Source organism: Biomphalaria glabrata, chromosome 7, assembly GCF_947242115.1.
Source record: "Biomphalaria glabrata chromosome 7, xgBioGlab47.1, whole genome shotgun sequence".
Taxonomy (NCBI): domain Eukaryota; kingdom Metazoa; phylum Mollusca; class Gastropoda; family Planorbidae; genus Biomphalaria; species Biomphalaria glabrata.
Window position 1 is genome coordinate 36,864,980 of NC_074717.1, and position 27,703 is coordinate 36,892,682.

Consider the following 27,703-nt stretch of genomic DNA (forward strand, 5'->3'; position numbering starts at 1 on the left):
TCTTTTATGGGCTTTCTTTCTTTGCCTCTTTTATGGGCTTTCTTTTTTTGCCTCTTTTATGGGCTTTCTTTCTTTGCCTCTTTTATGGGCTTTCTTTCTTTGCCTCTTTTGTGGGCTTTCTTTCTTTGCCTCTTTTATGGGCTTTCTTTCTTTGCCTCTTTTGTGGGCTTTCTTTCTTTGCCTCTTTTATGGGCTTTCTTTCTTTGCCTCTTTTGTGGGCTTTCTTTCTTTGCCTCTTTTGTGGGCTTTCTTTCTTTGCCTCTTTTTGGGTCTCTGCCTCTTTTATAGACTCTTTTTTATTATTAAAAAATACATTTTACATACATTAGAATGAATTAAACAAAAGTATAAAACATGATTAACTTGCCTCAGCTCTTGAAGAAAAGCGTGCCATACGGAAAATGGCCCGCTCCTCTACTACCAAAACGAAAGCCACTTTGACCAACTCTATATGTGGACGGGAGTGTCTCTCCAAAATAGGACTTGACAGCCATATGAAAAAGTGTTCGAGATGAACTATACTCGTTCTACGACTGAATGAGGCCAATATATAAAAATAGTACATAGTAACTTGTTCGAGATCAATTGAAATAACCAATTCTTGATCCGTCTTGTGAAGATTGATCTCCAGTCTTGGTTGTCTGATTATTTGATTAAGATCTATGTGTAGAGTGTACAATGTTAATAATAGTTGAAGTAGGCTATTCTATTTTAGTCATTCTGTGCCGGTTTTTTTTTTACATAATAACCAATTTCATTCCTTTTTTTAGGATACCTCAGCCTTTTAGCTTTTGACTTCAGTTGTCGAGCTGTTTACATCCTAGGAATCCTTGGGCTTTTGCCTCTTTTCTTTGCCTCTCTTTTGGGCATTGCCTCTTTTTTTTTGGCTATTGGCCTCTTTATTGGGCTTTTTTTTTTTTTTAACAAAAAGATGCATATTTTATTAGTAAGCGTACAAATTAAATAGTTACATTTTAAAGTAAAATGATTGCAAACATGGCAATGCAAATAGTTACATTTAGGTTGTCATAATATTTTAACGTTTTAAATTGCTTTGTATATGGCGTTATTTTTTTCCAATAGCATATAATGAATATTTTTGAAATTTAAGGTTCTTACGATATATGTGGTGAGAATGTCAACAATAAGAAATTAAATAGAAACAATCAAAAAGTGAAAGTAGAAACTTAAATGATATTAAAACATTAAAACATTTTAAACATCGTAGTCACATTTTTTTTCCACTTTGTCTACATTGCTAATGGTTGTTTCCCTTGTGCTTTGCTACATTACCCCAGTTCTTTATATTAACTTCTATCAAACGTGCATACACATCTATATGTGTACACACTTATGCGAACATAGGCATTAAAACATTTATATTGTTTCTTTTGTTGTCTCCCTTCATATGACAATTTTTGATTTCCTCCTTTGAGATTTGGAAAACTACTTCCTCATCATCAAGGTGGAAATCCTGTCTGCTAGAGTCAGTATATCGGAAGTTTCTGTTCTGAGAAAATTTCTCTGTGGCTTTTTTTTTGGTCACAGGGGCCAATTAGAGTCTTACTGAAAGTTATTTTATATGTATCTATATATATGTGTTTATATATATGTGTGTATATATATACTTTTTTTTATATAAACTTTTTTTTTTCTTGAATATTTTCTCACCTTTTTTTTAATTTTCACCCTTCTCCTCTTTAATATATTATTTCTCTGTAGATTGTACAAGCATGCGCAATATTGACAATGGTGGTGGATAATTTTATTTAACATTATAAAAAACTGAGACATATGTAAACAAATTAATGAAAATACATACTACTTTTGTAACAATTTCATTCCTTAATATTAAATCCATACTGATTCTGTTTGCAAACGAGAGTGTTTTAGTTTGTGTGTGATCACTATTAAAAGTGAATCGTTGTAAAAATGGTATATGAAAAAAAAAAAGCTGCTTGCATATTTAATTTTAAAAATTAAAAGGTTCGCTACAAAAAAAGTAGCATTTGCATCAGAACTTTGCAAGATCTAAAATATCATGATATCAGATTTTCAATATCTTTTCTAGATTCTGTGTACTAATAGGAACAGACAAACCACACATCACAAAACAGAGACATTTCCGCTTTCGGGTGGCGCTGAAAAAAATAAACAAACTAGAAAATGTCCTGATTTTGTTTTTCTTTTTCATTTGGTTTACATTCGGAGAATTTTGGTGAAAATCTAAAAACTTGCAGTGGCTGAATTTCGTCTGGTGAGAGAGATCTATTCATTTTATCTTGTATAATACAGACGTTACTTCAAAAAAAAAATGTCCTACACGACATGCATCTAGTTATGCATGTTAACCAATGACTTACATTCTACCAAGTCACTGGTTTTCCTGGCTGGCTCAGGCAACCCATTCCATGCTCTAATAGTGGGAGGGAAGAAGGAGTATTTGTACAAATTTGTCCTAGCATATGGGACGAGGAATATACTTTTATCCTTGTGTCTTTCTGAGTATTTTATTAGATTTTTTTATAGCAGACAGATCTAGATCTACAGTTTCTAGAAACAAAAATTCTTTACCCACCAGCGGACATGGACCATTTACAGTCAGATCTTTCAACACAGTGCCTCGGGACATGTGTGGAAAAAAAAACAACATAAAATATAGTAGTGCTCCATAAGTTATTAACTATAAGGAAAATTCTCTTCCCGTATCGATGTGTATTCAATTTTTGGTGGTGGAAAGCTTACGGAGCAAACATTTTTAGTAGCCTTCCAGCCACGATATGGAGATAACAGCGTAGCAATATTTAGGCCTACCTCGTTCTTTTATAAATCAATTCTTTTGAAGTGGGTTTGTTTTGTCTTTCTTACAAAGCTTGTCGTTTTGCGCCGCTCCATGTTTTTATAAACCTGTAAGTCGCGACTACTACTGAATGCAAGCATTTAAATCTATTGTATCCATTTTCCCTATAGTCCTATATGAAGCTCTAAACAAGTAAAGCTATTTTAATGATGCCATTGATAGAGCCAAGGGGTGAGTACCCTGTTTAAATATTCTCGTGAATCTAAAAATCATCAAAATCTCTCCCAGCTTGACCAATCGACACAGTAAGACAAGATCAATAGATATTTATTTACCTACCAGTGATACTTGCCAGGTCTTACGGTCTATGTAACGACGGGTCTTTGTTATATCAGCAGTACCGGTACATTGACAAAAGCAATATTGATTCTAAAAGTGAATTTGAGACTTTGAGTTCTTTTTGGAACGATATGTAAATGAACACCATTTTTTCTTATTTACAAATCTGCTATGAGATAATATGTCTTCTTGTTCAACTGACATTTGGGTATATATTACCAGTGCTTTTTTTTTTGTAAAAACAAAATAGGTGCGGTACTCAGTAGTTGATTGCCTAACTTTTAACTACCAAAAATTAATAGTATACGTTAAAATACAAGAAAAGTAATAATTTTTTTCAAAAAGGTGCCGGTACGCCGTACCTGTGCGTACCGTCACAAAAAAGCCCCGTTTGATCGGTCGACAATAACAACGAAAGTTGTTTAGCTAGACACGTATTCTTGACTAGACTGAAAGCTTGTCATACACTATAGAGCTAATGATAACTTATAAAAACCCAGAGGTGCTAAAAAAATAACTTTGATCTCGCAATAGCTACAGTTGTGATTTTTTTTTTTACAAAGCTTATATCAAATCACTCTGTCTGTCTGGTAAAAAGTTTGTACATCAAACTGAAATTTTGCACAATTATTTCTTTTCCCTGATACAAGAATCAATAAAAAAAAAAAACAATTGTTATCTACTGGTAATTAAATATTTTGTTTGGTATCTCGAAAAAAGGAAAGAAATTGTACATGACTGAAGTTGTGGTATAAGCTGAATTAGTTCCCTTTATAGGTCGTGTGAGTCTAATTGAACTCACCTCACAGCTTAGGCCTATATATATAGAGAGATATAGATAGATATATCTTAACATGATATATCAGGCAGTGGGGAGGTTAAGAAAAAAGAAATGTGATATTTCTGTCAAGTTTGGTAAATGTATTTTGTGTAGTGACCGCAGTAGCGGCCTTAGGGGGTGGCAAGTGGGGTAACCCCTCCTGGCCTCGTTCCTAAGGTGGGGCCCCGCGATATAAGATTCCCGTGTCACCGTCAGGTTCGAAAACCAGAGACCAGTTCTCGTAAACCAGCATTCAGAAAGTTTGACGATGACTATTCATTTGTTCTCTAATATGCTACTGTGTATATACATCGGGTGGCCGTGTGAAACAAATGCGGATGTATTTTTTTTTCATTAGAAACTCGGATTTGCGAAATACAATGGAAACATTATGCGTAAAACAACAGTCAGTTTTTTAGGCTTGGTTGAGATGCTTGACAAATTCGACCCAACCATGTAACATGATGCAAGAACATCCTCGCCGTATTAACAACTCCGAGGCCCACGACCAGTACCTCGGATATAGGATTCAAAACGAGCTTATAGACCTGATGGCATAATTCTAGCGTCATCCTTGACTGCACGCTTGATGTTAGCCACAAAGAATACATGTTTTAGAGAGCGTTGTGTGGACGTATCAGATCCAGAAGTTAAGGTGGCGAACACTTCAAGTTTATATATTTAAAAGGCCAATGGTACAGTACTTCAGCGTTAGAGGCGGACGATCCCGTTAGCGTGACGTGATACGATATTTGTAGTCTTCCCTCGCGGCTAAGGGCCCCGCGCACTGCCCTCAAAGCTTCATACTCTTTAAAATGTATAGATTTACTAACAGGTTTTAATGATTAGCCTATACTTGGACCTTATGACCATTAGGTTACTGAAAGTGCCATATCCAATCATTCATTTGTATAATTTCTCTTGTGATTATTCCAGTTCTATTCATTCTCTGATTAAGTGAAAGTGTCGCTATAAAGATCTAGATCTATATGTTCAGTATTGGATCTTGGAATGCTGAAATCCGAAACATTGTGATATACAAAGAGAAGAAGAAACCCGTGTGACTTTTTTGCCAACGTTTTATTTCATTACATTTTTTCTTTCACCTGATTTTTGAAATGTATAATTAACTTTTTGTATTCTTGTGTCCCACAGTTGAAAAATCCAGACTGTCCATTTCTTGAACTGGATGATCACAAACTGACTGTTCATATCGAGTGGATGGACTCTCATCTCCTGGCTTGCCCAAACTACACAAATATTGATGACGTAACCAGGCTACACAAACATCAAATGTCGTAAGTGTTTCTTTATTTTGATTTTGTAATGTGAAAGCATCTGGCTATACACGGCCTCTGTGAGAGGCAGCTGGAGAGCACTCACGAAGGTCTGGGAACACACACTTTTGAGACCCAAAGAAAAGCCAATGCCGAAGACAGACGCAGAAGAGAAAAAGAAAACTTTAATAGAAAACGATGACCTTGCATCAAAAGTGGCAAAATATGAAGGTCGCAACTGGGTTTGCGTAGTCATGTGAAACACTGCACTCATCTGTAATATTCGAAATCGAAGACACTGTCTTTTATGTCGTAAATGGTTAAGAGAATCGTAAAAGTTTCCCACTTTAAATTCCAAATAAACTAATGAAACAAATGGCGGTGGATGTGAGGCAGTGGTCAACATACTAGGGTTTAACCCAACGCAGAAGTACTGTCATTTTCAGACTTAGGATAAGCTTCCCTTACATTACATTAAATCTCTTCAGTTTTCTTATCTGATATAATACAGACGTTACTTCAAAAAAGAAGATGATTACGTCCTACGCGTCATGCATTTAGTCATGCATATTAACCAATGACCTAAATTCTGCTAAGTCGCTGTTTTTCCTGTGGGAAACGACCCAGCCAACAATAGAGCGAGAAATCGTGACTTTGGTGTTCCCAAATGAAAAAAATAAAAATAAAACAAGATTACAAAGAGAGTTTGTGTTATCACACCCCTCTCACCCCCTCCCCCTCGTGACGCCACTGCTCCATGATATATCTCGAGATTTTATTATTATCTTTTCCAATGTGTCTGCTTTTGCCAAGTTATAATTTTCCAACTTGATTGTCACCCCCAAAATAGTGTCGACCGGTGTGGAGCGCACCCCTCGCACCCCCCCCCCCCCCTTAGTGACGCCACTGCTCCAAGATACCTACTTCTTCAAAACAATTTCGATTAATATACATATATATATATTGCTCTTGTGAGAGTTATGAGATGAATGAATCGAGTAGGACGAGAGAGGGCTTAATAGACACGACATGGCAATGTGCCAAATATCAATATCATAATGATTTATATATTCGTACTTGATTGGCTCCCCTGTCTTGTGTTAGGTGCTCTGTCTTCTTGATGGTCCCGGGTTCGAACCCCGCCAGTCGTCATCTACCGCTGTGCTGCGGGAGGTTTTGGCTAGGGTGTAATAATCTTTGAGGGGATCGTCAGACGCATGTTAAAAGAATTTTTTTTTTAATACTAATTAGCTAGTAAATCTTTTCCCAAAGATATACATAAAATGTAGAATTTCTAGGAAAATCCTTAGAGCCGTTTTCGAAATCCGTGTTCAGGTTCAAGCTTCTGCCCATGTTTTGTCGATTAAGATTTTGCAAGCTGAATAGAGGAATTGTAGGAATAAATATATGCGATGCCCGTAAGAAAATGAAAAAGTTCTTAAAGATTTTTTTTATTTAAATAGATTTTTAGCATATTTTGTAAAGAAAATAATAATAGCAATTATTTTGATTTCGATGATTAATATTGAAAGCAGTGTTTCACATGACTACGCAAACCCAGATGCGACCTACATATTTTTCCGCATCTCCTGCGATTCTTTCGTCTTCTCCACCTGTCTTCAATAAGGGCTTTTCTGGGGACTCAAATGTGTGTCCCGCGGCCTTTGTGAAAGGCTCTCCAACTGTCTTCCATAAGGGCTTTTCTAGGGACTCAAATGTGTGTCAAGCGGCCTTTGTGAAAGGCTCTCCAACTGTCTTCCATAAGGGCTTTTCTAGGGACTCAAATGTGTGTCCCGCGGCCTTTTGTGAAAGGCTCTCCAACTGTCTCTTTCAGAGGCCATCTGCTACCAGCTACTTTCCTATACGACAGTGAGGGTGAAATTTCGCCTGAGTTGATCTTTATATCACTTGGCGGGGGGGGGGGGGGGGGGGGGGGGTTACGTCGTCATCCGTTAAGCTCGCCACAGAGGATCTCCTGGGATATGATAATTTTCTCTACACATCACATAAACTGTGATTCTATTTTCACCTTTCCCCAGACGAGAGATTCTAGCTCTTCAAGCAGAAAACTACGCTCTGGAGAAACAGCTTCACAGTTACCAACAATCATTAGCCAAGAACAACGCGAAAGACGGAGGGAAGGGCGCCAATAGAGCGAACAGCTACGATGGAGCTAGCAGACTGTGACCATTAGCTTTTGGATAGTCTTTTTTAAAAAATATATATACTAAATATTTGCACTTACTATTATGCAGATTATTGTTTTAAAATATCAGAACTGTACAAATGATTTGTATCATAAATGAACACGTTTGTTTTTTAATTTAACTGTACAGTGTGGCGGAGGCGTGCTAGATCTAGATAGGCCTGTGTCAGAAGCAGAACAAATCTGGTTATTATTGGTTATAGCTCGCAAGCAACCAACAATAAATCTGTTTGCATTTTGGACGTACATCTAAGCAGCGCATACAGTCTTCCTCTTTACCCCTAACTTTGAAACCAGATTCTCTCACCCTAAGTAGACCTATTAACTCATTCCTTACCGGCTGGGCAAACTTAGAATTCCGAGAAGACACTTCTAGAATGTCCAAAGTGCTCGATTGGGCTGGACAAAATGGACTGGATGGGCTAGCCATTTGTCAAAGATGTCAGAAAGTCGAATAGGCCAACCATTATCTTTGGGTAAGCGGATTAGTCGCTAAAAGAAACTAAAAATGCTTTCTTAGCCATGGACGTATTCTAAATTAAAAAAACAGCAACAATGAATGCGGAAAAAAAAGTGTTTCAGCGTAATCGACCTATAGAATTATTAGTTTTTTTAAAGGAATTCTTCTTCATTGTCTGTTCAATTAGGCCTACAATAACACTATTAAAGGCCTATATAAACTCTTACATTAAGTCATAACCTATTTTTCAAGTCATTGAGCATGAAGATAAAACTTTTTGCCTATAGGCCTTTTTTATTTTAAAAACAGGTCGTGTAACAAATTATTAGTTCATGACAAAAAGTGTAAGAATGTCCCTGGTGCGGTTTAGGAGGATTTTCCAATTGTGTTTTCTATGTCATGCTTTCAGCCCGTTAGAACGGATGTTGATGCAATAGTGATATGTTGTTTTTTTTTAACTCAGACTGCAATGTAAACTAATGGTTTGAATGTCTAATTGTCCAGTTCAAAGATTTTTAATAGGATACATTTAAAAATAAAATAATTAGGCCAAAAATTGATGCATTTATTGATCTCAAGCTAATCAACTTTGGGGGGAAAAATGCAGACCTATTTATATGACGAATTTTAATTACGTCCTACTAACTACGAGTCCACAAGATCACAAGAAAAATGGTTGAATCAAAAGACTGGTTGGTAGTTTACAAATTTTTTTGTTTAATTTATAGCCCAACAAAGAATGAATGCTTGTGAGAACTTAGATGAGTAGCAACATTGAAACAAGAAGATCTCATTTTCCATCACACCTAGAAATGGAATGTTATAATTTAGCTCCCAATACATGGGAAAAGTTAGATATTTCAATGGAAAGCAACTCCTATTAAATTTTTCTTTTTATGTATTTTCCCATAATGCTAAATACATTCATTGATTCTTAACTTGAATGGCTATATTGACTAGTTCACTGTATGTGTGTGTGATAAGTGAATCCTCTGTGATGTAAACAATGTCTTCTTGATCTTTTGAATGTGATATTCACCCAGTTTCTTGTATATCAAACCTTAAGTCATAGAATAGTTTGTTTTATATGATAGTATGTTTTCATAATTTCAATAAAAGAATTTATACAAATCTTATACCAACTCACTCTTGTCTGTCTGTCTGGTAAAAAGTTGGAACCTGTTTTTTCTCCCATTTTCCATTCTCGGATCAAGTTAAAATGTTGCACAATTATTCATTGAACTTGACAACACATGAATCAATCAAAATAATTAAACAAATAGTTAATTAATTATTGGTGATTAATAATATTGTTTGATATCAAAGTAATGGGAATAAATGCTACTTAATGAGAGATGTAGATGTATATATGATAATAACTCCCCTTATTAGGTTATGTCATGTTGTTGTCCCACATCCCATTCTCGGGTCAAGTTAAAATTTTGCATAATTATTGTAGTTGATGATAATACACAAATCTATCCAAAAATTAAATAATTAGTAAATTAACTAGTACTAATTAATTTAATTTATATAGCAGAAGGGAGCTAAACCCTGACATTTTCAGATAAATGGCTGTAAGTAGCAGTCCTTCTCTTTGATAAGCATTGTGTGTTTTTTTTTTAATTTTTTTTTTCTATTGCTCATTTTTTAACATTTAGTTAGCAGCTTGAACTGGAATACGGAGACAGATAGAGGGGATGGGAGGAAGAGAGAGAGAGAGTAAAGGTGGGAGAGGTTGAGATAAGTCACAAAAGATGGTTAGACAAAGGAAAGAAGATACATACAAACACACAATATACTCCACACTGACCAATCTATTCAACTTCAACATTGTATGACTAGATAGATTAGCTGTATAATATACCAAGCATTAAACTCTAAACAACTAGTATTATAAAATGAAATGTATAAGTCTGTGCTAATAAATAAGACATAATTTCTAATCTGTAATGAACAAAATGAATCTAAATTTGTCAAAGACATTACAGAACTTTTCAAACAGTATAACGGTATATGTGAATAGAAGGCAGATGAATTCCTAGTCAATTAAAAAAATAAGTATTTACTGTTACATGCTAGCCTAAACTTCCTGCAGTATGTCAGGGAATGACAAGGGTCAGGATTCAAACCCAGTACCATTGTAAAAAAAAAAGTCTTGAGTGCATACCACAAGACTATTTAGGTATTTATGTTTACATATTTATCTAAATACACTCCTGACATCTTTACTGAAGGCCTAAATATCTATCAGCAGATATAATTATAATAATGAAAAAAAAATTGTTGGAAACAAAATCACAAAAAAAAAAAAAAAAAAACCCATTACAGAAAACAGACTTGACAACTGGCAAAACAAAAAGAGACTAAATTGAATGACTTTAATATGTTAGGTTACATACATTAATGTTATGATATGGTATACATTGCACTAAATGCCATTGCCGAGTTAAGTCATAAAAATATTAACCCAGAGAATAAGTTGAAAATAAATAGATATAAAAAATAATGATATGATAATTTGGGAACACAAAAGACAATAAATTAAACACATAAATATTTAAATATCATAAATGGAGATGAATTTCAAATTGTCAAAGATATTTTCTTACACTTTGATAGTAATTTTATAATTTAAAAATATCAGCATGACTTTATAGTTCTGCTTTGTGCTGACACCCTACTTAAGTACGTTTTTTTTTTTAGGAACATCAAAACAGAAAAAAAAAGAGGAAGGAGAAACTAGTAAAACAACAGCTAACCAAAAGCTGACAACAATGAGCATAAAATAATAGTGGCTGAAAAATCTTAGGCCTACATAAGAGATGCTACATGAAAAGTCTGTTACATTTGTAAACATTCAATCAAACTAGATGCGGTTGTTCCACTCTGAAACACATTTATTTTTTCTTTTGCTGTGCAAACTTTAGTTTCATAGCATGAAAAGAAAAGGAATATGAATTAAAATTGCATAGTACAAGAAATTAAGGCTAATGTTTACATGCACAAATTAGCAGAATGAAATAGCACATTCAAATAATGTATGCTGAAAACGCAAAAGTCACAATTGAAGCTTAGAGATGTCACAGAAAAACATTTACAATTTTCTTGTCTTGGAGCAACTTGCTCAGTTGGGTCAGTGTGTGAGTACAAGAACAAGATGAAGAGCAGGGGTTTACATTTGCTTGATTCAATATTTCCATCTTTACGTGCCTTCTTCATTATCAAGTGAAATATAGAATTTCATAGGTTGTAATACTCAAGATGTATTGAGAAAAAGCCATAAAGACAAAGTATAGATGTGGGGCAGGGAGGGAGGAATGCATTCTGTATTATCACACTATGTAATCAGGCTAAGTACTGTTTGGTTGGATATTTATTCCCAAAGACTCTTTGTACTTTTGACTATAATGATATTTACTCTAAAGGTAGTCAAATTAATGCCACTCACTGTTGGTTTAAAATTTAAAAAAAATATAAGTATGCACAAACATATAAACTATAATAACAATACTTTACAAATGATCAAAGGTAATTCATGATACATAACTCACTATGGTGTCACCAATATGTTTTAAATTTCCTTCAGAATTGAACATTATTACACCCGAGCCCAAGCCTCCTGCCAAGTTTCTGATGTTCTTTCAGAGCTTAAGATTGCTACACCTGCGCCCAAACATCCTGCCAGATGGTAGTGAGTAGTGTTTGAACCCAGGACCATTGAGTGTTCACTAATAACTCAGAATCATGCAGCTATCCACCTTTGTACTACAATTAATAAAAAAAATGTTAATGACATTTTGATGGTTCATGAGCTGGTAGAACACTAGTTCTAAGTAAAATGAGATTTGTACAATAGATGCTAGATATTAATGAAGTTTTATGTCCTGAATTACTGCCACTTTTAGGAGACTTTGTGGTATAAGTATTTATAAACACACACAGGTTAGTTCATTTTAACTACCACTTTACATTCCCATTCTAAATTAAACAGTAAACTTAACGTGAACAAAAACAAAGTAAAAATAAAAATATTTATATTAAAAACAAACAAAAATTAGATGCAAATGTAAAAATAACTTAAACCCCCTAAAAATATTCTACACATAGAAAAATTTTCATATGTCTAAGTGGCAACACTCAGAAACAAACTATTCTAACAACAAAGAAATGTCTTTTCACAGAGGTATATTACATATTTATAAAATAAAGTTAATATTCACAAAAGACCCTTTCCATGACAAACATTTTGCCTCAAATGATGAAGAGTCTTCTCTAGCTTTTGTGCAATCATTTTTTTCTCACCCTCTTGTCAAACTCACACATAAACTATTATGTGCCACTTTTGACATCAAATGAAAATAAACAGCAAAGAGAAATAAAGCAAAATTTGAAACCCTGTAGATCCATGCAGCACATAAGACCTTAACTGTTTACCTCCATTGGTTAAGCGAAATCTTTTAGTAATGATTTATGTACAGGATGTCAATAAATCGCCTAGGCTACAAAGGTGCTTAATTGTCCTTCAATTATTGCCATGATTGTTCAAATAGAAATTTTAAGCTTAATTCTTTATCAGAAACAAAATAATTAAAATTCATGATTATACTAAATCAGCAAGTCTTTATATCAAAACTTTATATAAAAACAACATATTTTAAATGACAGTGGACATCTAACAACATGACTAACTAACGTTAGACTTCTTTACATATTGAAATCAATCTATTACAGGAAAAATTTTCAATCTACCTAAAGTCAATCTTGAATACATTGCAGAATGAAGCAAGTCAAATTACATATTTACACTACTAGTGGAAACATATATACACACACAAGTAACTATTGTACAATGAAAGGTTTATATATGTGACACCATCAATATCTTACAACAGTTTAGGATCATGGAATGGATGGACAAAGTAGACTCACTACATGGAAATTAATCTACAAAAAAAATAATGCACAATTTGTCATATGAATGCAAGTTCATTTACCCATAGGGACTCAAAGTCAAATAGGGAACATGAAGGTAATTTACCCTATGAGACTTTCAGGTTTGTTTTGTTTTATGCTTCAGATGTTTTACATGTTTCAGTTGTTCCTTCAGAGTTGAAGATAATCTACATCCTAGCCCAAACCTCCCAATGGATGACAGGGTAGCGAAGCAAGCAGGATATGAACCTGGGACCATTGAGAAGACAGAACCACAGTCCAGCGGGCATATTGCGCGACCAGCCAGCCTGGTTTATGGGGCTAATGAAGTTCAATAAACATGAGTATGTGGTCAGCAGTTTATAAGGATACTGTGTGACCCCACACATTAATCACCACATTTGCTGCTAAATCTGGCAAACACAAAAACCCCATTAGTTCAATCAAGACTATAATGACTGCAATCATTGTAAAACACAGAATAAAGTTTCAAATGTACTGTTTACAAATTTAGATCATTTAAAAAAAATGGAATAAGGATAAAAATAAACAATTGAGATAGTAAGCTGCTAAATATAATTCTAGAGCAATAAAAATAATGTGATCATATAATTTCTTATTTCACTTAAAAATATACATATTATTCATCTTACATATTATGTGTGTCTAAGGATAGAATGATTCCCATCACATACTAAAGAATCAAAGATAATAATGCTGATTATTTATAGCTTTAATACATTTGTTTACTTTATAAAATGTTTCAACTTTTGATTGGTGACTGGTTTTAATTGGCTCTCCTTTGTATTGAATTCAACAGATGTAGAGCTTCAGTATAAGTTATTTTAGTTCACTAGCCTATTCATATTCATAGACTTCAAAATCTGGTTTGCCTTTACGACGCTGATTCATGGGTGGTGTTTTGTAAGGGTTGTCTAGCCGCTTTCTAGACATACCTGGAGATGCTCTGGGTGTCGATGGCGACCTTTGAAGAGAGTCATTAGATTTTCTACTGGATATTGGGGGAGACAGGGGTGAAGGTGGCCGCTTGTAAAGGAAGTCACCAATAGGCATGAATGCACTAGCCTCATCTCGGTCATACCCCTTGTAACGCTGGGCATTTGATGTCTCTGGCATTGACTTTAAGGAATTGTCAGAATGGTGAGAATAATTTCTCATACCATGTTCTGGGTTTCCTCTATTCAAAGAGTGTGTTAGCTCTCGCTGGAAAGCTGGGCTTCTGTATGGAGATTCTTTATTGATCAATCGATATGGGCTATCCATCTGGCTACCAATATCAACGGACAACATATGGTGAGGGCTTTCAGGCTCGTGTCTTCTGTTAACCTTATACGGACTTTCACTTCCATTTCTGCGTTCCTGTGAGATGATTCTGTAAGGGCTGTTTGGATCAATAAGTCTTTCCCGAATAAGCCGGCTAGTATAGGGGCTCTCATCTCCAAGAAGTGAAATTAGTGTATGGCTCTGTGTGGGCGATTCAGATGATCCCCTTGGTATCGGCCCATTAGCTACTAAATGAAGACTCCTATACGGTGAAGGGGGAGGAGACCCCTTGAAAGATTCCATAGTTCCATGAGGAGAGATAGTGTATTGAAGGCCCCCATCAGCAAACAAATTAAATGATTTAGCACTCTCTCGAGGTGAGCCTGGCATCATTGCATCATCAGAAGTGCGCATTGAACTCGAGTTTGGTGATCCAGTGGGCAGGAAGGTCATATCAGTGTGAGTTTTAAAAGAGCTGAGGGAGTCCCCACATCCAGGTGGCCGCCGCGAAAATGTTTCAAATGTAGATCTGTGGTGACCCTCAATGTCCTCGTAGTCATGAGAGCCCAAAATAAAGTCACGGTTTGAAGTTCTGATGTAGTCAGGGCATTTCTCTGTCGGAACAGGTGTGTGACCATACACATTGGAGGTCATGTAGCGCCCGCCATTGTCAACAGCTTTGGTATCCACAGACTTCTTGCGTTGATGGTGGTTGTACCAGAAATAAAAGAAGAGGGCCATACAGAGGAATATGAAAGCTGAAGAACAGGACGTTATGATGAGAAACTTGCTCATTTCATTCATAGCTGGGAATGTCACACCTGAAAGAACAAGTTTCAATATTTTCAGATCAACCAATTAACTTCAAATAATCATTTTTTGCTCTGAAATAGATCATTATTCAACTAAAAACAATAAAAAAAATATACCTAGTTAGTTTATATAATATAATATAATATAATATATATAATATAATAATATTTCTTAGTCTACAGTCATATAATTTTAAGATTTTGGTCTATAAAAATAAAAAAAAAAAAAACATTTACAGTAAAGTTAATTAAAGGGACATTACTTGAGTGTTCTTTTTATTTATGTTATCAGAAATGAGAAATCTTTGATTTTATTGGTTAAAGTTGCGCAATGCATAGAGATCATTTGTGTGTAGTAATTTTAAAAATACACTACTAGATCTAGTAGTCTTTAAGATACAGTGTATATTCAAGTAAAAAGTAGTCATTGGATAATAATATATTTAAAAGTGTATAAATGAATAGTTTTATGCAGGACTATTAGAAAATCTAGACCTAGATTTGCACACCAACGACTAATGGTGTACATGAAATTAAAGAACTTGACTTTATAAGACTTAGACTTTTAGAGTATAGCTCTCTATCTACTATAACAATAAAATATAATAATCAGTTTAATAGCAAAGTTTTCAACTACAGTAACACCTTTAGTAAAATCACTAAATTTAGAAAGCCTTCAGGAGAGACTCAAAAGTAAAGAAGCAATTATACATAAAACACTGAACCATGATCTTCAAATACAAAAACAAAATCTAATAAAATACTCATAAAGACACTAAGATAAAGGCACAATCCTCGTTCCATATGCTAGGACAAATTTGTACAAGTGGTCTTTCTTCCCTAGTGCTATTAGAGCATGGAATGGGTTGCCTGAGCCAGCCAGGAAAACCAGTGACTTGGCAGAATTTAAGTCATTGGTTAATATGCATGACTAAATGCATGACACATAGGATGTAATCATCTTCTTTTTTGAAGTAACGTCTGTATTATATAAGATAAGATAAGAAAGAGATTTGAAAATAAGAAAATTTTCATACAAAAAACTGTTACTTCAGAGACATTAAGTATTGACAAGCAAATATTTCCTACACATGTCTAAGGGAGGTAAAATGTGTCGGAAGATGAGAAAAGGAAGATATCAAAAAGTAATTAACCATCAGGTTCAAAGAAAGGTTAATTGAGTTTTAACACCATCAGCATGGCACATTTACAGCCCTGCATACAGAACAATATAATATTTAATACTGAATCTCAAAGGTCCTATAGAAAAACACTTCCAACCAATCGTAAAATAAAGCAGATTCTGTTCTACATGGGTTAAGGTACAGATAGTAAAGAAATGCATCTTACATTCAGCCTCACTGATGGCCCCTAGTTCTAGAGTTATCCCTGCTGGGCATGTAATACATTTGATGCTCATGGAAGTATTCTGGTAAAATCCTTCAGCACAAAGCATGCACTCTTCCTCTGTCTCATTCATATAGGATCCAGGAGGACATGGCACTGAAAAGTCATGGTACAATTAATACAAAGCTTTCTTATTTTCTGTTAAATACAAGCAAATATAAGAAATAGACAAATTGGTTCACCAACGTAATACACTTGATGCTCAGGGATTTATAAAAAAAAGGTTCTCCTTTCAGACCTTATGGTTTATAGGGGAGATGATGTAAAGGTCATCTGTTTCTGTGGCCTACGGTTAAGGAGGGTGTTATGTGGCCAGCACAAAAACCAATCACCTTTACTTTTCCCCAACTAATGTCAGGTACCCATTAGAGCTTGGTGGACTCAGAGGCGCCTGAAGATCCCAAAATAAAAAATTCCAGTCTTCATCAGGATTCAAACCCGGATTGGAAGCCAAGCACTTTACAGCTCATCCACTGTTCTTCCTTCATGGATGTATGACAGATGCAAAACATACAATAAAACAAACAAACCCAACATTATTATATAAATGGTATAGCTGACATATCAAGATCATTAGGACTTGCAAAGTCCTTTCAATGATGACAGTGTGATGATGGATGCTTGACCAGCAGAAGGATCAACCAAGTATATTTGGGATGTGTGACTGGGTGGCCTAAACCACTTGGCTTCTTAAGAATGTAACTGGAGTTCAAATTCTGATGTAGACCAGGAATTTGTAATTGTGATTGACCTGAGGGAGAGTTGTGTTTGCTGGATGCATAAATGGCAGTACAGAAACCTTCTCCCCCATATGTTCATAAGAGATAAGACTACTGAGCACTCTATAGCATTAACTATGCACTATAAAAAAAATATTTAAAAATAAATAATTAACAAATTTCCCAAACAGATGTCAGGTACTTGTTTCAACTGTCCTTCAATTTCATGTAAAAAATGTGAACCATGCAGTGTCGTAGGGTAGGGGGGAAGGGAAGGTCCAAATTTGAAAATTGATTGTCCCAAATTTGTTTTTACATTAAATATTAAGTCATTATCCCATGTCATGATGGAATATGTCAAAATGCAGGGGCCCCTTAAGAGGTCAGGCCCCTCGAGCCCCCACATCCCTAGCTATGTCACTGGAACCATGCAGGACCTTTAACTATTGCAATAGTTTATGCAAAAGAAATTTACAAACTAACTTTGCAACAAGAGCCTCTGTCAACTATCATGTCACCTACACTCAATTTATAATTTATTAAAAAGAACAGTGTTAATATGACATCTTCAATTAAACACAAATAAGGCTTTGCAAATTTTTGCTATGTACATCATTTTCAAAACAGAAACGTGTGTCTACAAGTAAACAATTATTGTGTTAAACTAGTTAAAAAAGAAACATAAAATTTTACCACATCCATCATTAATTTTCATTTCTCCAGGCAGACACAACCACTGAAACTCTTTAGTACTGACACTGCTGGGAATAGACGCATAGGTTTCTATATCAAAGAAAAAGGTCAGGTGAGCAGCCAACTTTCTGAGTTCCAGTTTCATGTCTGTAAGGATTCCCTTCACTCGTCCAGGACTGAAACCATCACTGTGGAGGAATGATATAGCGTTGTTAGTAATGTACAAAAGTAAAGTTTCCTTTCAGACCTTGTAATCCATAAGGCAGATGATGTAAAGGCCATCTGTTTCAATGGTCGACAGTTAACAAGGGTGTCATGTGGCTAACAAAATGACCAACTGCCTTTACTTTTCCTTAACTAATGTCAGGTACTCATTAGAGCTGGGTGGACTCTAAGGCGCCCTAATAATCCCAAAATAAAAAATCTCAGTCTTCACCAGGATTCAAACCTGGGACCCCTTGGTGTGCTTTGTTACAAGAATATAATTTCATATGTTCATTTATTTTTTTCAACAAGCACAAAGGTAGTTCTGTATTAAAACTAGCACTATTACTTTAGATGTTTCTTTTTTGTTGCTAATTTTTTAGACAAAAAAACAACAATGAGATAACAGAGACAATTAATGCAGTGAGACAGGACAGTGCTGCTTTTGACATAGCCATAAAAAAGAAAAAAACAAAAACGGTCTTTAATCTTTACTTTTGACCCAACATTTACAGACTAGGAGAGGGAAATGAGCTTCCCAACAAAAATGTGAAAAATATATAAACAAAACTATAAGAATTACTAAGGAGAACAATTAATGTGTGGCCCAACAAAAGACTGATTTGGTTGCACTGTTAGACTGCCAACTAATCAACACAAAACCTTCAAGAGGCCTTAACTCTTTCTCTCCTAATTAAAGATACCATTGTTGATTTGACCCCATTAAATTAAATTAATTTTTGGTTTATAAACGTGTATTTCTGTTGTATAAAAAGAACATGCATTCTCCTATAATTCTATACCAAATATAACGTTTTCTGATTTCAAACAAAAATGTTATTGAAGTTTAATGATTACATGTTAGAATGTACAAATGCAAAAAATGAACAATTCTGTCAGAACATGGAAAATAATTACGGAGATAAAGAGTTAAACCTAACAACAGATTATCTTCTCAATCTCTCCACAACACCTCTCAGATTGACACATGGAATGTGTAGGACGTAGTTATCTTCTCTTTTGAGAATAAGATATCTTATAAGATAAGAATAAAATCAGAAAGATGAAGAAATGTAAGTCAGTTCAGTGTAGTGTTATAGGGAAGCCATGAATAATAATGAGTTTTATAGAGTGAAAACAAGAAACTGAGTGTCTTAGGGACACATGAAGGAGAAATACAACATTGTGTTATTGGTCAAATAACTTACGAATACTCATGAGACTGGGGGTCATGCTCGAGAGTGACGTTCCAAGTCATGTTGAACTTTTGTTCTGCAAATCTCTTGACTTTGATGGCATTTGGACACATAATCTTAATAGGGCTGTGTGTGCACCTGGCTCCTCTACAGATTCTTTTATCATCTAACTTATCAATAATCTGGGGAGAAGACAAAGTAAACTATTCAAACAACTAAAAAAAAACCAAAAAACAAATAATAAATGAAAGTAATATTAAAAATAATAATAAAATGAGTTCTGAATTAAACAGAACAGTATTTTCTCTCTACATTATTTGATCTTTAGATGTCAATTGTTATACAACTTTGATTTTGAGAAAGTATTATGTCAAAAAGTATTTAACCCATTACTTGTCACACAGACAGACTATAATGTGTTAATTGTAATATGGAATAGTTTTCTTTTGATGCCCTAAATAATTTTAGACCTTAATAGATTACACAAAGGATTAACTGAAACTAGACTATTTATACATTTATTTTTATTTAAAATAAGAACAAATCATTTTTAAAAAATTGCTTCAATCACTTGAAATAAATATATATTTTTTTTTTAAACTGTAAAAAATGATAACCCTTTTCTAATGAAGTGTTTCAAAATACTTTTTTTTTTTTACAATAATAAGAAAGAATAATAGTATTAAAAATAGATATAAAGTAAATTTAAAGCAATAATATCTGGGTAACATACTTTTTCTTTGAGTATTTCTTTTATACTGGTGCTATTAGGAAGACATTTCCCACTGAATGTTAAACTGAATTCTTGATAAGCAGTTGTAGGCCTCCTATGCTCTGAAGAGAAAAGAAAAGTCAATCGTTTTAATTTCTGTGTTAATTTCTCTAGTTTTAGAAAACAAATTACAGAAGAAAGTTCTTTTGAATGTTCAACTCACTAAGGCAAGGCTCTTGTCTTTTAGAGATTCTGATGAGTTCTTGAACATCTTGATCTTGATCTGTGGAGCAGCTGAAAGACTGTGGAAATATAACTAGCGGATTCAGGATGAAATTATCTTTGCATAAAATGTCACAGCTGTCAGCATTGAGGCCTGCACAATTAATAACTCCATTTTTTATTTCTGGCAAATCACAAGGCTGCTCTGTTGGAAGACACAAATATGTTTTTTTTTATTCTTGAAAGAAAATATGAAACAAACTACAAAAAAACTAATTAAAAAACATTAAAAGTTTCAGAACATGATATGACTTATTATTTTATTATCTTTTAATGTTTTTTCTACAGAAAGGTAAAATTCTGGTTCTCAGAAGTAGAAGTAAAGTTGACTTATTTCTCTCTGTGGCATTTTACGTCTCAGGAGATAATCTTTTCCCTTTGAAACTTCTTAAAAAGAAAGATTAACACAGAAATGAAAACGATTGACTTTTCTTTTCTCTTCAGAGCATAGGAAGTCTACAACTGCTTATCAAAAAATTTAAAGGAAAAACTCAAACTTAATACAACTTGTTTGATATTTATCATATGATTTTAACGTTTTTGATTTACTTTGTCTACTTTAAGGGGGTTAAATGTTTACAGAGAGTAGATAAATATAACTTTATAACTGTTCTCTATATTAATTGTTTTTCATTTCGTGATTATTTCTGTCATGAATAGACAAAATGTAAGGATAATAAGCTTCCTGAATGTATTTGCATTTGATGTTACATTCAAATTTTCTGAAAGAATTTGCAAATCAAAACAAAAATAATATTTACCATAAATTAAAGTGACATTGAATGTACAGTTGGCTGAGTTGTTCTGCCAGTCTTTGGCTGTATACACAACTCTAGTGGTGCCATTCAGGAACTCACTCTTGGGCTCATGTGAGCTGCTCACAATGGGATCGTGGGCATTGTCCACTGCCACAGGTGGGACCCAGTTGATGGGCTCACTTTTTCCTGATGTCTTCTTCACAATGTTATCAGGACAGCTGGTGAATCTTGGCGGCACATGATCTGAACACACAAAAAAAAATAAAAAAATATGGTAGCATATTTCCTAAACAAAAAACAATGATAGACTGATGATAATATAAATAGACAATAGCCTAACAATAAATTAGACCACACATTATTTTGACAGCAAAATGGTTTAAATAATAGGTGGTACATTATCTAAATACTCAAATAATGTGCACAGTAAAAAATTATATTTATTATGAACTAAGACCCCACTTTGAAGATTACAGCAAATAATGATAGCAAAACAGATTTTAGACATTAATTACCTGAATATGATGCATACATTAAGCTTTAAAGTGTAAAAAAAAATATGGACTGAAAAAATGAAATGAAAAATTAAAATTCTTTAAAAATTTAAAGCAATATAAAAAAAAATTATCATAAACCTTCAATTAAAACTTGAAATTGACATGTAGCTATTTGACCCCTGCTATCCTTTGCTTCGAATACAACTGTTTGCTGCTTTCCATTTCCATTGGCCATCCAAGGAATAAAGATTTTGTTGTCTGAAATATTTAAGTTTGATCTCATTAGCAGCTCTTTGCCAAAACCATCTCTTGCTGTCCAGTTGATGGGAACCCAAACTTGATTGGTCGTCTCCGGAATCATTTTCTTGATTAGCTCCCCATGAGGACACTGGTCAAAATAGGGCTGACCTACATAGAGACAACAAATAAATAATTAAGTGGGCTTTAATTAACAAACAATTATAAACTAAAGATTTAATTTAAAAAAACAATAACAAAAGGCATTATTTAATCCTACTTCTTTACTTACTTAATGTTCCTCTAGGCTCTGAGCTTGGTAAAGCGACCTCTGTGGAGATGGCCTCAAGATTCTGGTCAGTAATTATTTCTAAAGATCTGGTGGTTGTTTGTACAGTGGTGAAACTGGCTGTTGTTTGCGCATCTAAAATAAGATGAATCATTAAAAGTGATTTAGTAACTAGCAGGGCCAGAGCTTTAAGAGATGGCAGATGGAGCTATTACCCTGGGGGCCTTCACAAGAGAGGGGCCATCACAAAAGTGTTTCAAAAAAGTATCCTAATTTCAGAGACCTTAATGGTTTTTTTTTCTTCAAATCTTTACTGACAATACTTTAAATCTTATGGTTGGCAACATAGTCATAGTTTAGAAGTATTAGAGTACTTGTAATATATAAATGATTTATGTAAGTACATCAAACTACCCTCCACAAACTTAATAATATATTTTTTTATAATTAAAAAATGTATATTATTTTTTTTTAAATGCGATTAAATTTCCAAGTAGGTTACTCTTCCATCTAAAAAATTTGCATTCTTTTAGCAAAAAGTATTATTTTAATAAGAGTCAACGGTTACTTAAATCCAGCCCTGGTAAATAGTACCAAAAAAACAATGATTATACCCATGAAAAGGAACTTGTAATATAAATCAGCATTATAATTGTTTCTTATTAACTCTACAGAACTAGGCATACACAGTTTAAATACAAACATTGTTTTGTCATTATTTTGTACTCAATCTTTTTTTTTGTTGGTTTCATTCAGAATCTTGTTAATCAAAACAAATTCTTTTGAGCAATTTTATTCATACTTTCAGTGGGTGATACCCACTTCCCATCTCTCAATGACTTACTGATCAGATGTTAAGAAGCAGATTTAAAAAATTCTTGATGCTCTAAAAATGTACTAGCAAAACTGTATTAGTATGTCAGCAGTCAAATACTGCACACTGTTAGTCTCTGAAGAAATGACTAAATAAATAGAAGAATAAATAGAATGCACCCTATTTGAAGTCTAGCAATTGTTTTTCAGTTTGTATTTACTTACCAGTACAGATGTGATTGACTTGCGTGAACTGTGGATTGTTGCACTGACACTGAGTAGCTGTGACACTTCCACGTGTGGTAGAGTTCAGTGGACAAGGATAGCATGTGTCATTTCCAAGCAGAGGCTTGAAATAATCTTCTCCACATTCTAGCGCAAAACAAAGGAATTGAAAAGTGGACTACATTAAATGACAGCTCAGTGTAAATGAATCCAAAGGGCAATGCAGTGGAGGACACACAGTTTCCTAAAGTATGTATGTATGAAGAGAAGTGAAGACAAATCCGATGGCATTAAAGAAACAAGTAAGAAACAACCAAAAGTTTTATTGTTTAAAAAGACCATTCCTCCTTTAGGAAGCTGATGATTTTTTGTAAGAGAGATGACTTTTATCTCCATCACTAATGAAAGATAGATACAAAAAAGGAAATTTTAGAAGATAATATTATGAAAAATTATAACGGTCAAATCAGAGTTTTCCCCCTGTGTGGCTAATTAGCTAGTAATTTTTCCCCAAAGATATATATAAATTTCTAAGAAAATCATTTTCCAGGTCCATGATTAGTCAAATTTCATTTACACAGACACACATATAGATTTCACAAGTGTTCACACAGACTCTTATTAACAGAAGAAGAGAAATGAGAATTTTGTCAGCTTGTTTGTAAATCATTTTAAATGTCTGCTACATTTCCTTCTAGTCATGCATGACAATAGGTGTATGTGTATGTCAAGTGTAGTGTACATATACATATACAACTTGGCCAAAATACAATAGGCCTGGAGTCATGCTGTGATTTGCATTATACTGCCACTAATAAAAGTCAACTGAAAGTATATATTTATGGTTTTATTAATAAATACACTGTTTTTACTATTTAAAAAAAAAATCATAATATATTATAATTTACTTTTCTGTAAGTACTTGTACTCATGTAATCATACAAGGCCTCTTTTACCTTGGCCACCCTGTATAATGTGTTTTAATGTAAGGGAAATGAGAAAAAAAAGTGGATGCAATGAAATAATAATTAGGCTAAGAGGAACTTGTTTATTGAAACTAAAACCTTGTAGCTATTGTTGATATGAATCAAAGAACATTAACAATGACTTCAGATAAACTACATCCCATAATTTAAAAAAACAGCTTTGTTTTTCACCTTATTTTAGAAAAGGATTTAAAATCTATATGCAAGTGCATTCAATATGCAAATTTATTTTTAAAAAGACAAAAAGAGTACAATTTCAGAATACCGTTTGTTGTAATCTCATCTACTTTTAGACATGTCAAACATAATAGTAGATTTTTGCAACAAAGATAAAAAAAATTTGACCAGAGAAGGGAGACTAATCTGATAAATGAAACATCAGTGAAAAAGTGAAAGAGATTTAAAATAAAAATTTACCAGAGCAGATGACACCATTTCCCTCATAGCCAGCTTTACAGACACAGTCAAACTTTAGCAAGGGAACTAACTGGGCACAGTAAGCATTTTCATGACACTGACTTTGACACTTTGAATCTTGAGTAACCTCCCATGGACTGGCCACTGAGACATTCAGAATAAAATGTGTATTAAATGAAAATTAAGTCAATGTAATGAAATACTGACATATTCTAAAAAGTACTTAACATCTACATAAATAATTGTAAGGGCATTTCAGAAAAGTAAAAACTAAGGTGAAATGATGTTCAAAAGAGATTATCATCTTACAACTTACTTTTATTTTCATTCTAAATAATACACTTTCTCAGCTACAAAAAACTAGCTGCTGTTTATTTTATATTCATTAGAACTCAAATATTGGTAGATAGTAATCATTATCAAAATTCTTTGTTTCCTTCCCTTGTAGAATCTTTTACACCCATGTTTTTTATAAATTATTATTAAGCAGATAAATTTCAAACAACATTTGTGGTAATGATTATTAGGATCACAATCTTTTTTACTTTAAATATCTCACAGACTGTATGTCTGAGTTATGAACAAATAATCTATGGGGCAGATGATGTAAAGGTCATCTTTTTCTGTGGTCCACGGTTAATGATGGTGTCATGTGTCCAGCACAACAATAAACTACCTTAACTTTTCCAAACTAAGTCAGGCTAGAGCTTGGTGGACTCAGAGGTGCCCTAAAGATCCTCAAATTAAAAACCCCAGTCTTCACTAGGATTTGAACCAGGGACCCTTCAGTTCAGAAGCCTATTGCTTCATCACTCAGCCACCATGCCTCCTCAAATACTAAAAAAGATTTTCAAGGAAAAAGCATTTCTGGACATAATGGAAACTTTTTTTTTCTTAGTGGAATGTTGATTAACACAGATAAGACAATAAATCATAAAGAAATACTTTACTCTCAAATGTAAGATTTTCTTACTTGTGATGCAGCTGAAACCATCGGCAGCTAACTTGGAGCCAACAGGACATGTGCAATGGAATGTCCTTGGCACTGATACACACCCTCCAGTACAAATCTTACCCTCTGTGTTGCACTGGTTGAAAACTAAATCCCGAACAGGAAAGTAATTCTATTATTGTTCAAGCAATATTGTCTGAAAGTACTTTGCTAATAAGTTATACATACATATTAAATTGGAAATGGTCTTTTGTGATTTACAGTCCTTTGTTTAAATAACATTTTCTGAGTTCTATGACCGCTTTTCTAATCAAAACAAAAGTTTAATTATCTTTTAAATGAAATGAACATTTTGCTGTCTCAGCTGTATATATCTCTTACTATGAAATAGAAATACCATTACTTAGATTTAAATCTCCATGTCACTACTGTGTACAAACAAGAAGTAAAATATTTTATAATAGTTCTAACCAATTTAATTCACCAAAGAGAAACAAGCAAAATATACAAATTCTTTAAAAAAAAAGCTTATCTAAGGGGAAGAACACACTTGTACCTAAACCTCAATAATGTAGGAGGTGTTTTCCTTTTAATATTTAACAACATAATTAATAACCAATATTACTAATTGTTAGATTTTTCAATTGATGCCTGTTTTGTTAGGTTAGTTTCAACTTGATCAGAGAATGTGACAAAACCCCACATATTTAGCCATATCTGTTAAAATTTAATTTCCTTTGTTGGCATCAAACAATATAATTAATTAACTGAATAATTAATTGAATAATTAGTTAATTTTTTTATGTTGAATTTTGTATTGTTTTGGCCATTGAGTAGAACTGCAAAGTTTGAACTTGCCTAGAATGAGTGTGCACAAAATAACGTTCAAAATTTGTACAAGACAGAGAGAGTTGATACAAGCTTGGTAAAAAAAGAACATTACCAGTTAAATTGGTAGGATGATATACTGCTATATTAGTTGGCCGAGACAGATGAGTCACAATTGGTTCTATTTTGCCTGTTATTTTGTCGACCATGAAGACGCTGTTAGTGAGCCAATCTGAGTAGAAGAGCACTGTGTCCATAACAACAATGCCAAACAAATGTAGAGCTTGACCAGTAAGGAATGAAACTTCTTCTTGATTTTCACCTGTTACATAAACAATGTAGGCAATATATTCAAATACTTTCACATGAAAATGACTTTATAGAGTAATGCAAATGAAGGTGGTGGCATGAAGAACAAGAACAAGGATGGCTGCCTGGTCGTGATGTATGTCCCAGGCATGCTACCCTGCCTCATAGTGGTGCCCGGGTGGAAACGATCGTAGGAGGAAACGATTAGGCTAAAGGGTAGCACAACAAGACTCCTGTGGGGGTACATAAGGGGGTGCAAGAGCATCCTTATTGCACTGCGCGGAGTTGTAAAAAAGCTCCCACAACCTTGTCACAATCCAGGGGCTGTTCCTCAAGGGGCCATTACATAAATGGCGTGTCCCGCACGGTTAGCCTGGTATAGAAAAGGAAAATGGCGGGGGTCTTAGTGTACGCTGCCTCTTGCCATGAGTCTGACCCACCCGCCAGATACAACAGTGTGAGAGAGAGCTCTTGTTCACTTTTGCTGGCCTAGAGTTCCAAGAGCCGAAGGCTCAACTCAACCTGACAGTTTCAAGAAGAAGAAGAAGTCGTGCAATATGCGCACTGGACTGTCGTTCGGACTTATTGATGATCCCAGGTTCATACCGTGTCAATGTGAAGACAGTGTTTAAGAACATACCTTAGAATTGAACCAACTATAAGTAAATTAAAATAAGAAGAATTGTTTAAAGTGAAATTTAAAAAAAAACAAGAGAAACAAAAACTTGTCTCTTGAGTCTGAAAAATGCAGTAAGAGCTCTGATCATATAATGGTATTATTTTTTCTATTACAATAGGACTTAAACAAAATATAGATGTTAACAAACCTTTTTGAATTAATTACCCCCATGTCCCCTGCTCTAATCAGCATAATGATAAGGAAAACAATAAATATGGCACATATTTAAACTATAAAGCCATAGCGTTTTACTAAGCAGACTGATTCCAGATATGAAATTCTAACCTTCAAAGTCCATTGAGAAAAGTTTTCCCGACCCATCAGCCACATAAAGTCTCTGCTGGTGAGTGGCCAATCCATTAGGCCAAAACAAACCTCTTGCTTTTAGCATTTTTGGATTTTTTCCATTGCTCCTGGCCCTCTGAACACAAGCTGGACCATGGTTACCACCATATTCAGTCCAGAAAATGAGTCTGTACAAAATTTAAAATATCAACAGTAATTTTCAAATTTACTTGCGAATGTTAAAAAGATAGTAAAGGTTAGGGTTAATTATTAATATATTTA

At 34.0% G+C, this 27,703-nt stretch overlaps 2 protein-coding genes across 4 annotated transcripts in view; one reads left to right on the top strand and one right to left on the bottom strand.

Moving 5' to 3' along the window:
- Window positions 1-9,038, top strand: part of LOC106050407 (uncharacterized) — a 67,754-nt gene extending 58,716 nt beyond the window's left edge. The window contains exons 5-6 of the mRNA XM_056036751.1: window positions 5,115-5,257; window positions 7,276-9,038. Coding sequence (XP_055892726.1) covers window positions 5,115-5,257; window positions 7,276-7,423 — 291 coding nt within the window. The 3' untranslated portion in view covers window positions 7,424-9,038. The remainder of the gene's footprint in view (window positions 1-5,114; window positions 5,258-7,275) is intronic.
- Window positions 9,039-9,637: 599 nt separating this feature from the next.
- LOC106050406 (uncharacterized) overlaps window positions 9,638-27,703 on the bottom strand; it is a 102,967-nt gene continuing 84,901 nt past the window's right edge. For all 3 annotated transcript variants that reach the window (XM_056036003.1, XM_056036001.1, XM_056036002.1), the window contains exons 18-31: window positions 27,422-27,609; window positions 26,264-26,470; window positions 25,342-25,467; window positions 24,369-24,512; window positions 22,966-23,112; window positions 21,931-22,062; window positions 21,540-21,809; window positions 20,908-21,147; window positions 20,088-20,291; window positions 19,886-19,986; window positions 19,165-19,334; window positions 17,753-17,940; window positions 16,284-16,436; window positions 9,638-14,942 (exon numbers count right to left, since the gene is read on the bottom strand). In XM_056036003.1, the coding sequence (XP_055891978.1) occupies window positions 13,696-14,942; window positions 16,284-16,436; window positions 17,753-17,940; window positions 19,165-19,334; window positions 19,886-19,986; window positions 20,088-20,291; window positions 20,908-21,147; window positions 21,540-21,809; window positions 21,931-22,062; window positions 22,966-23,112; window positions 24,369-24,512; window positions 25,342-25,467; window positions 26,264-26,470; window positions 27,422-27,609 (3,517 nt within the window). In that variant the 3' untranslated portion in view covers window positions 9,638-13,695. The remainder of the gene's footprint in view (window positions 14,943-16,283; window positions 16,437-17,752; window positions 17,941-19,164; window positions 19,335-19,885; window positions 19,987-20,087; window positions 20,292-20,907; window positions 21,148-21,539; window positions 21,810-21,930; window positions 22,063-22,965; window positions 23,113-24,368; window positions 24,513-25,341; window positions 25,468-26,263; window positions 26,471-27,421; window positions 27,610-27,703) is intronic.